Genomic DNA, 11,452 nt, shown 5'->3' on the forward strand with positions numbered 1-11,452 from the left:
TTAAATTATTAATTTCAAGGCCTAAAGTATTACAAAAAACTCCAAGCATTTCCTTCATATCTCCAATGCTTTGTTGGTTCATTCTCTTTCATTTTCTTCTTACATGATGTTAGTGAGGTTCTATTCTTTTATTTTGCTGCATCAAAAAGGCCTTTCAAGAGTTCTCTATACTCCTCATTCTTGCCTTATTTGCATGCATTAATTGCATTATAGTATTCCATTACATCAATGCAACATAATTTATTTAACCATTCTGTCATCATTGGACATTTAGGTTGCTTATAGTTTTTCCCTGTGAAATTTTGAAACAAAGCTACTATGAACCTCCTTGACTACATAGCTGCTTTTAAAATTATTTCTTTCTGATTACAATTTCAGGACATAGTCTGAACAATGGAGTTGTTGGGTCAAAATGTATAATTATTTTCTAACTTGAATTGGGTATAACCATATTGTTCCCCATAATGAATTCTATAAATTTATAATTCTCCCTGTTCCTCCACCCTGAGTTATATTGCTTTTACTTTGGTCTTCAATTTGATGGGTGTGGGTTAAAATTGTTTTAATTTAATTTTCTTTAGTTATTTCTAATGGAAAAGCTTTTTTATTTTTAATTTGATATTTTATTTTCCCCCAATTACATGTAAAAACAATTCTTAACATTCATTTCTTAAAACTTTGAGTTCTGAATTTTCTGCCTCCCTCTCCTCCCCTCTCATTGAGAAGGCAAGTAATTTGATAAGTTATACATGTGAAGTGAATGCAAAACATGTTTCTACATTAGTCATGTTGTAAAAGAAAACAGAGAATCCCCCCAAAATTAAGAAAGTTAAAAAATAAGTACGCTTCCATCTGTATTGACTCCCATCAGTTCTTGCTCTGGATCTGGATAGCATTTTTCATCATAAGACCTTAGGAATTATCTTTGGTCATTGTATTGCTGAGAATAACTAAGTTGTTCACAGTTGATCATCATATAGTATTGCTATTACTATGTACACTGTACTCCTGGTTCTGCTCAGTTTGCATCAGTTCCTATATATCTTTCTAGGTTTTTTCTGAGAGCATCCTGATCATCGTTTCTTATAGCACAATAGAATTCCATTACAATCATATATCACGACTTGGTCAGCCATTCCCCTATTGATGGGCATCTCCTCAATTTCCAATTCTTTGCCACCACTAAAAGAGCTGCTATACATATTTTTGTACATTTAGGTACTTTTTATTTTTTATCTCTTTGTGATACAGATCTAGCAGTGGTATTGCTGAGTCAAATTTACCTCACCCTAGTTATAGAACTGTACCATCTACAGAAAGAATATTTACTTATTTATTGTGCTAAATCATGTAATGATTTGCAATAACTGTGGTTCTCCAATCACAAATTACACAAAGTTTGGAAAACATTGATCTTACATAGTGTACTTTCTTAACAGGCAATTAAATGGATGTTCCATGGACCAAGGAGGAGACATAGCCTTTCTAAACTAGAAAACCTACCTGGATACTAATTTCAATCTGAGCAGAGTTCAAGTTTCCTTTTCTCATTGGCTTGGGAGGGTTGAAGGTAAATTATATGTTAACAACTGCTACAACATCTATGGGAAGCCAGGATAGATAATGATTTGAATAATCCCACCTAAATATTTCAGGGAAGTAAATCAAGGAAGAATTAGAATTTCTTATTAGCCTTGGAACTAATGGAGGTAGGGAGCACTTAGGCTCTCCAACTTTACTCTTAGATGTAAGGAGGATCTAAGAGTTAGGGTAAGATCATAAATTCATAGGATTTAGAGCTGAAAATTACCTCAGAGTACAGCACGGGCAAATACCTCATTTATCACCTCATTTGATCAATAGAGTCAGTGCTCCCCAGCCTCATTCAACCAAATACAGAAATAAGTCCTTGGGGTGACACTCCAAAGGAAATACACCTGATGAGTCTCTGTGACTATATGGAAGGGATATGGTAGAATCCCTAGTAGCAACTTGTGGGATTCAAGTACCTTAAACGGCACCTAAAAGTCAATTCTTTAATTGTATAGATGAGGAGGTGGATGAATGAAATGACTCACCTAAGATCACCGAATTAATAAGCAATAGAATCAGATTCAAACCCAAATGTTCTGACTTCAAATTCATTATTCTTTTCCCTAGGCCATGGTGCAAGAGCTATCAGTCCTCCTAGAGACTGGTTTACTGAAGAAAGATAAACCTCTGCTGCACTAGAAGAAGAAACCTTAAAGACCCCCCCCCCCATCTCTTACTCCTGCCACTAGCACCAAAAGAATAGTACCTGTAGGTTATCCAGTGGACAAGAATGATTGCAGAGAGAACATGGGGGATGCCTGGAGTTACCTGCTAGGGCAACACATGCAATACGGCAGTGCTGGCAGTGAAAACACCAGAGAACAGTAGGCTACATCTGTTCCCTCTTCAGACCTTAAAGCCACCTCCTAGAGGCAAAAGAGCAGATCCCCTGGGGCAATATCTTTTCTGGAAGATGCATGATGCAGGGACTTTAAGTAGCAAAAAGGCAATATTGCTTGTGAGACTATGATTCAGTTGTCACATAAGGTGTTATGTTATGTGAGCTTTCTTTGCTTTAGAAAACAGAAGACTTTTCATATAACTTTTGTGCCTGGGGAGACAGGAATGGTTATTTTTAAGTGCTTACAATGTGTAAATATTATGTAATTTGATCCTCACAACCATCCTTTGCAGTGAGGGCTATTATTATACCCATTTTAGTTGAGGAAACTGAAGCAAAGATTAAGTTGCTTTCCCAGGGTCACAGAACTACGAAGCATCTGAGGCTGGACTGAATCTAGGTATTCCCAACTCCATGTCCAGTGTTCTATCCACTTAGTTAGCTGTCCATGTTATTAGACTGACCACCGGTAAGATTTCAAGTTTCTGGATGGGGTTGGAGCTAAGTGAGATGGAAAAATCCCACAAATATAATACCTGCCACACCACGGGCATCTTTGATACAAGGGATATACTCCTGCATATCTGAGACCAGAGCCTTACCAACTATGGTATAAAACAGAGCAGTCCTGACAAGATGAAAAGGCCATCTGAGGGTGTCACTTGACCACACCATCAGAGATGGTGGAAGCCACACTAGCACTGCATTCTTTAGATCCAAGCTCATGCCACATACAACTGGTGGGAGTAGCTCTGAAAAGCCAATCTCCCCATTCTCAGAAAAGAAAGTAATCAGAGTCGGCAAAAACCACCATTTTGGGGGCAAAGCACCAAATCCTAGGATCCAAAGAGATGGTACCTCCATGCTAGAGATAACATGGTGATGTGATGGAAAGAATACTGAACTAATACCAGGAGACCCAGGCTAGTGCTCTGGTTCAAGGTGTGAGTGACTTTGAAAAACTCAATTTTCTAAGCCTCAGTTTCCTTATTTTGTAAAATGATGTAAATGAACTACTTGCTTCTTGTTCAACTAATCTATGAGTATTGTCATAGCCCACAGATTTAGAGCTAGCAGTGAATGGGGCAGGAAAGGGCCAGAATGTCCAAAAGAATAAAGTGACTTGTATGAGATTCAACTTGGAAATGTCACAGTGCCAGATTCAAAGTTAAGTCTTTTAATCCCCAAACCTCTGACTTTTCCTCTATACAACATGCCTTTTCAACTTATTTAATCTCTATTTTTCACTCCACTGTATGTATATATGCTCAATATGTATATCTATATGTACTATATATGTACACGTTATATATTATATAAACATAACAGTTATATATGTATATATGCGTGCATGTAATTGTATGTTCATGTGTGTGTAAACACACTGCTGAATTTCACTGAAAATTAGATTGGGAGGAGACAGGCCTAAGTGATCTAGTCGGATGGCCCTAGTTCCTATGGAGGTCTTTGAAACCCACCAACTCCTCCCTCTCCTTAAAGGTAATTCCCTAAGAAATACTTCTTTTTTCTAAGAACAATCAAGAATCAGTTAACGACTCCAGATGTTTAAATTACACAAAGAAATAGGACAGGGGTACAGAACAGCAAGAGGGAGCATGGTTATTTGCAGTTGTGCTAATTTTACATCTTAATCATCATCTTCTGTCATACTAATGGACTATCTCTCATCTCAAGTATATAAGGTTTACATACCTAATTAAGAATAATTACACTGAACATCAACCCTCCTCCTCCCCCTTTACTACCCCAAAGATCAAGTAAGGGATAAATGAAAACCTAACAAATAAAGCAGTTTTTTTTTAAAAAATCAAAGGTATCCAGTAGTGATAGAAACTTTCATTGTGATGTTTTCTACACAAAGCCTATCGAAAGTTTTAAGATCTAATAATCAAGTCATATTAATAATTGTTTTAATTATGCATTGCATTTGACAAAAATAAATAAAAATTGTGCTGAAAGTATCCTGCCTTTATCTACCACCCAAAACAACACTGTAAAGCATTTATTCATTTATCCATTTATTCAATGAGCTCACTCCACATAGAGTTTTGCCCTAGGAGGGCACTATATGCATGCAAATGTCCACTTTAACTCACATATATTTAACCCTTACATTGATAAGTAAACTGCATTTTTTCAACTTCAGAAATACAGAGTTCATCGAGTTTCTTCCTTAGCTCATAACATCTTCCTCTTGAGAGATACACCATCAAGCTAGCCATCTATATGCAAGTAGGCCATTTTCTCTCATTGAATAAAAAAACATGGGGGGGAAGCATAAGTGGAGATAACTATCAGATGATTTAGAAGGCTTTGAAACCTGGTGCCAATTAATAGCCACAGTTCTGATAGGAAGGACCTTGATGTGACTATTAATGAACAAGAAGGGATTTGCTTTATCATTAAAAACAGAATTCCAAAGAAGGAAGGAACCTGAGAGATATTCTAGTCGAGTCACTGGTAATAAAGAGGTTAAGAGACAGTCAAGAAGCTAGTCAGCAGCACAGCTGGGAGTAAAATCCAGGTTTTTTGGTTTCTTGTTCAATGATTTTTCCACATTACACCAGCCTGTTTTACCACCTACAGCTTTTGGTTGTTTTCACCTGTACCAAAGATAACAAAGGTCCTAGGCATGCCATTTAGAAAATGCTTGTCTTCTCACGCAGGAAATAAATTTGTTAGTCCTATCTCTTACTTCTTTAGGAATCTCTGCTGCTGTAAAAGGGATGCTGAATTAAAGAGAGGCTTTCTTTCTTAAAGAGGGAAAAAAGCTTTTCATTTTACACATATGGTGTCCCTGGTATTTTAAAAGGCAAATGCTAACCGGGCACTTAAAAATAGACCATTGGCTTATTAGGGTGCATTATAAAGCCCAGATTATCCCTTCCTTTTCCTCCCTGCCCCCACTAGAAAACCGTATTTCGGCCCCAGCTCAGGGCTGTGTGCCCATGAATAATCCTTACTAGGCAAGTCTCTGCAGCTGCGATTCCCAGGTTAATTGTAGTGCATGTGTCCAGCTCAAACCAGCATGCCAGTGTGTACAATATGCCCTATGTCTGAATTAGTGACTCGGTCTCAGCCACTTGACTAGTGCTCGCCTGGGTGACTGCGACCCACCGGTTTGGAAGCGCTCCAGGAAACCCGCTGGGGAAAGCAATACCAATAGCACGCGAAATCCTTCTCCCAGTTCTTGATTACTCTTAATTTAGTCTTTTCGGACGTCGCAGAGAGATTCCCTCCCATAGCATCACATTTGTCCAGAAAAGATTTATTTCTTTTCATGCCCAAACCTAGCCTCCATGCGGCCCCTTTTAAAAGCCCCTCATTTCTCCCAAGCGCGGAGCAAGCCCAAAACAAATCGAAGCGGCGGCTCAGGGAGTTGGGGAAGAGTGTAACGCAGACCAAAACAAATTTGGCGTCTGGTTGTAGAAAGCCAAAACAGGTATACACGCTCCTCGTCCGCTTCTTCAGTCCTTAGGCTCCCCGCCCAGACACACACACACACACACACACACACACACACACACACACACACACACACAGTCCGGAAGAGCTATAAATAGCAGCTCCTGGGGTAAAGAGAAAAGGAATTTGTCTTGGAGGCTGCCCCGGCAGTTGAGCCCGTGGCGGCTGCAGCAGCAGTTGCCACTGCCTACTTGGGCCCGGTCCCCGGGATGCTGCAGAGCTAAGGAAACATTTCTCGCGTTCTTGGGCAGGTGGAAAGTTGGAAGCCTTGCTAAGTTGCAGGCTCTGAACTGCGTGAAGCCAGAAGGATGCAGGAGTAAGTGCAACTGAGCTAGAGGAAAGAAATACCGGTACAGGAAGAATAGGGCAAGGACACCTCCCAGAAATTCACTTCGCCGCTCGACGCCTCAGTTTCCTGATGTGTTTAAAAAAAAAATAAGGTTTTGCGCTAAATGACCTCTAAGGTTCCTTCCAGGTCCAAAACTCAGATCCTGCGATTCCTGGACCAGGTTTTCGGAGTTTCGCTAGCTCTCCAATCCTCCTAGAAGCCTGCGGGAGCCCCCTCCTCCCTTCAGCTCTCATGACTTCACCTAGCCCATTTTTCCCCTATATGTCCCATTTGGGAGGTTAACCTGCTAAAACTCGCCAACCCTTGCTCTTCTGACCTCTCAGGGCAAAGTAGGGTCAGTGGGTTTTGTGGGCGTTATGCCTAAACTCCGATGGTCCCTGACTCCGTACACCCTGTCTCTCTCGCTGGCGGAGCCAGGTACCCGACCTCCCCAAGCCTTTGAGTGGCCTGCGGTCTCTCTAAACTAGCCTTCGACGCAGACGCGCAGCAGCCCGACCGGGATCCAGGGGCAAAGGGTAGGCGCACACAGGTACAAACGTCCTAAAGCTGCCGCGCGGGCAGACACGCGACCGCTCTAGGGCTGGTGGGAAGCCTCTAGGAACACACCTACACAGTTGCACACATAGTCACCCTCCTTTACCGCCTCCCCTTGATGTGTGTACACAGGCGTGCACGAGTCCCTTGTCCTGAGTTCACATACATACACACACACACACACACACACTTACACACATGACCCTGTTCTCTAAACAGGCTCCCTTCTCTCTACCCTAGAGTATCACCTAGGGTGTTTATTCCCCCTTCCAATGACTGGAGAGAATAGGGAGAGGGAAGGAAGAATTGAGGAAGAAAGGTGGAAAGCAGGGGTCGAGGGAACTTGGGGAGCCATGGACTCACCGTCCTCCAGAGTCTGTGTCTTTTGGCAGTCACTGAAGTGGCAGTGACGATGAGGTGCGAGACGGACACCACTATCCCAAAGATGATGGCCAGCAGGCTCCGCACCGGCAGCAGGGAATAGGAAACGAAGGTGACCAGCATGAGTTGCCACATTCCCTGCTCTGGGGAGGTGGGAGGCTCGATGCCGTAGGCCCCCAGCGAAAAAGGGCAGCAGAGGAAGGCGAAGGTGAAACTGAAGAGCAGTATGAGTTTGACGATTTGCTGGAGCTGGGTGACCTGTAGGTACTTGACATTGGTAACGATGAAGAGGGAGAGAAAGATGATGCAATGCACGGGGTGAGAGCCCTTGGAGATGGTCAGGTTGGGGCCGGACATGAGCTCCCCCAGGGCCAGGGTACCCGTCAGGACGATGAGCACGGCCAGCGCCTTGAGCGTGGAGGTCTGTTCCAGTTTCAGGTTGTAATTCCGGAAAAGGGACTCGAGCTCCTTGCAGTCGAACTCGTCCTCGCACGCGATGGCCTCCAGAAGCACCGGGGAGCCCCCCGGCGGGGCGCAGCCACAGGGTGGACACTTCCTCCTCTTCGTTTTGACTTTCCGAAACGGTGTTTCCTCCATGTCAGTGCCATGCATAAACCCCAGGGAAGAGATGCTCCGAGGGCCCCTCCTCCCCCGCTTCTCTCCAGCTCATAGAGGGGCTCAGAGGGCGCCCCCGAGCTAGGAGCCGCTGCCAAAGCCGCCGCCGCCGCCTCTCCAAGAGCCAAGCACCAGGGCTACAGAGTCACCCCTTGTCTCTCCTGGACTCAAAGGATAATACGCTCCCGGTGACCCCCAATACCATCCAAAGAGCCGAAATCGAGCAAAGCCAGACGGAAAAAAAGTCATGCAGAGGCGAGAGATGGGGTAGCTTAGGCGGAGCTAGCCTAGCCTGCCCCCTATCCTCTCCTCTCCTCGCCTATCGTATCCTTGCGGAGGAAGAGGAGCGCGTCCGGCAGCATTCCGGGCAGCGGGTTGCGCGCTAACGGTGGCAAGGCTAAAGTCTGAGCGTCAGGAAGGCAAAGAGGGCGAGGACTGAGAAACGGACAGCTGGAGGAGCGAAGATGAGGAAGAAGCGGGGAGAGGAAGAGAAGGAGGAAGAGGACAGAGGAAAGGAGCTAGGGAGAGGGAAGCAGGGAAACAGGGAGATCCCCTTCCTTCCTACGTTCAAGAGCATTTCTCTGGGGCGCCGACTGGCCTGCGCCTGCGCATTGACTGCTTGAGAACCCAGACACGTCTCCCCAATCCGACCAGATTGAAAAGAAGAAAACACACATCTGACAACAGGACCACGCTGGAGTCCGTTTTAGGCTCCCATCTCCTTCCCCTCCTCCTTCTCCTCTTCCTCCTCCTTCACCTACTCCAGGCTACACATACGGGGCTGCCCCCCCCCCCCATTCTCCAGCTGCCTCGCTTTCCACTTAGCATTTGCACCTACGGAGCAGCTCTGCACCTACTGTAAATAGTCTTGTGCGTCTCATACCAATAAAGGAGAGGGAGCCAGCCAAATTCCCTTTGCGTGGTGCGGGTCTCTAAAGCCATTCGGTCAGAGCCGGCCAGTGCAACCCCCCCCTCCCCCTACCCCAGTTAAACCTCATTTACTCGAGAGGCTAGACCTTTAAGGAATTTCATTTCTCTGGACTGAAAGGGGAGGGGGAAATCAGTGGTGCAAGTGGTTGGCGTGCGGTAACAGGGGAGTGGAGGGACTATGAAATGAAGATGGTTCTCCTAGTTCACCCAAAGGATTGAACCTAGGAAGAGTGAAGGAAATGTGGGTAGAATGAAGAGCAGAGAAAGGAAAAGACAGAATACAATAAATCAGACCTTTCGGAGGTGAGGGGGGACAAGATCTCCCCAAACAGGAACTTGTAAGGTAGAGGAGAGATTATTATAGTGTCTCCTCTCTGAGAAACAACAAAAATTAAACTCGTGGGTCCGAAGAATATCCAAGAGAGGACAAACGAAAAAAGATCCTTCACTGTGATAACTTACTGGGGCCCGAAAGAAGCCAGACCAGCTAAGTCCTAATGGTCTCATCTTAGAAAACAGGTTAGGTAGTGGTTAGCAGTGGTAGGTACTGTGCAGGAAGTGGCCCTATAAAGAGTGAGAGGAAAGAAAGGAAGGCACTACCCCATTTAATCATAGAAAATATTAAAATGAATTCCACACACTTCAGTGTTCTTTCCCTCCACACATCCCCTAGTTTCTTAGACCTCATTGCTTGTCTTGACTATCAGATCAGAAAGATGATTATTTGAACAGGGGAACAAATTAGTCCCCCAAAGACATCATGTCCCCTAAAAGAAAAGCCAACATAAATTATGGACTAACAGTGGCTTATTCTGTGAACAGGTTAGTGACTATATGTTTTAAGGACTTGAGGTCATTGCAGTTATTCTTTCTGGGAGAGGAGACTACTTAAATCTCATTTAGACCCAGTTATTCTTTCATGGTCTACTTTTATGTACATCCATCCCTAAATGTTAACAATAAGGAAGAACACTTCCTCATTATTTCATCTTATGACTGCATTCTCTTATTAAATCAGAAAATATATTACTCTACTCTAATTGCTTTTGTAAAAGCAAAGCTTAAAACATCCAAACATATTTAAAACCAAAGACAAAAGGGGTCTGTAATAATTAATGTGCCAAAAAAACCCACAAAAAGCTATATATTTTATTCCAATTTAATCCAACAAATGTTTATTGAGCACATATCATGTTCAAGGCAATAAGCAAGAAGCTAGGGATACAAAGACTGTATATAATATGTGTGTGTAAATATGTATGTATATATAATATAAAATCTCTGCTCTCAAAAAACTGGTATTTATCCTTCCCCCACACACACACAATCCAGAGGCCTTATAAGTAAGATAGGGTTAATTGCTTCAGTGGGATTTTGCTATACATAATTATGCCTTTAATTCAACCAAGATTTACCAAAATCTATTCAAGGCCCTGGGCCTAGAAATGCAAAAATAAAAATGTAATAATTCCTGCTTTCTAGGAGTTTGCCTTCTCTTTGGGGGTCTTGAATTGAAAAGTATAGTATGTAAACAGTAGCTGTCCAGATTTGGACAACATCTGAAATTTGGTAAATCTGGCTTTTGTAGGTTCAAGGCAAGAGCCAGAAGAACTTGCCAATTCATTTTGGGCTACTTGGTTGTTCTCCTTTAATGTACAAAGCCTTTAGAATGCAATTACATCAACCATTAAGATTTTACCATTTGTTGGATTCCCTGTCCAGGAGAATACACACCCAGTGCCTCCAGTCAGTAAATGTTGAATAAAAACAACCCTTAAGAGTGAAAAACAAACATGCTATACGTGATCACAACAAGTGTGTTCTGCTTTGCTGAGGAAACCATCTGTTCTTGCTATCAAAGATTAAACAAATATAAAAGCACTAATATCATTGTTAATTGCATTATGGCATGCATTGCCGGCAACAACAATTAAATTTGGCTCACTTCTTGTAACTGTAACATACATGTTCCTTTTGCTTAAAAAAAATCAATAAGCAGTATAATCTGAGCACATAAATTTAGAAGAGTTAGGAAACCATAATCCCTTATCAACTTGAATAAACAAGGCTGTATGCTTCCTTTAATAAATTAAAGTAATAACAGTATAACCCATAAACACATCTTAGCCTTAGAGATTTGTTTCTGTTATTAAATCTTTTGAAGTGAACTAAATGTATCAATCTAGTTATTTTGGACATGTATCTAGATAACCACTGAAAATTAATCTAATATGGAAAAGGCAGGCCATTGTAGTGAAAACTTTTGTTGATTTTCTGTTGCCTGGACACACACACACACACACACACACACACACACACACACACACACACACACAGAGTAGGTGCTTAACTTAGTTTTGTTGAATTGAATTCAATGAGCTTTTTGCTGTGAATAAACTGTAGGACTGTCTTTTTGACTGGTACATCATTAGCTCAATTTTCTGTAATATCTTATGAAAAAAATGTTCTTTGAGAAGAGAAGTACTGATTAAGAATATATTTAATGAATAGTTGTTCATACAGTTACTCACCAGGAGCCATTGTGGCCCACTGGGGAGAGTAATGGACCTAGAGTCAGGAGACTTTGGTACAAAACTCCAATCAGACATTGATAATCTGTTATCAGAGGCAAGTCACTTAACCTCTTTGGGACTCAGTTTCCTCATACGTATAAATGAAGTTGTTGGACTCACAAAATGACTTCTAAGGCTATTTTCAGTTTT

General features: G+C 42.4%; 1 protein-coding gene across 1 annotated transcript in view; it reads right to left on the reverse strand.

The window, feature by feature from the left end:
• The window catches only part of ADCY1 (adenylate cyclase 1), a 354,989-nt gene extending 346,509 nt beyond the window's left edge, over positions 1-8,480 (reverse strand). Inside the window, exon 1 of the mRNA XM_020971543.2 lies at positions 7,167-8,480. Within this exon, the coding sequence (XP_020827202.1) occupies positions 7,167-7,796 (630 nt within the window). The 5' untranslated portion in view covers positions 7,797-8,480. The remainder of the gene's footprint in view (positions 1-7,166) is intronic.
• Positions 8,481-11,452: the final 2,972 nt, after the last annotated feature.

This window comes from Phascolarctos cinereus, unplaced genomic scaffold, assembly GCF_003287225.1.
Source record: "Phascolarctos cinereus isolate Bilbo 61053 unplaced genomic scaffold, phaCin_HiC Scaffold_4;HRSCAF=312, whole genome shotgun sequence".
NCBI lineage: Eukaryota > Metazoa > Chordata > Mammalia > Diprotodontia > Phascolarctidae > Phascolarctos > Phascolarctos cinereus.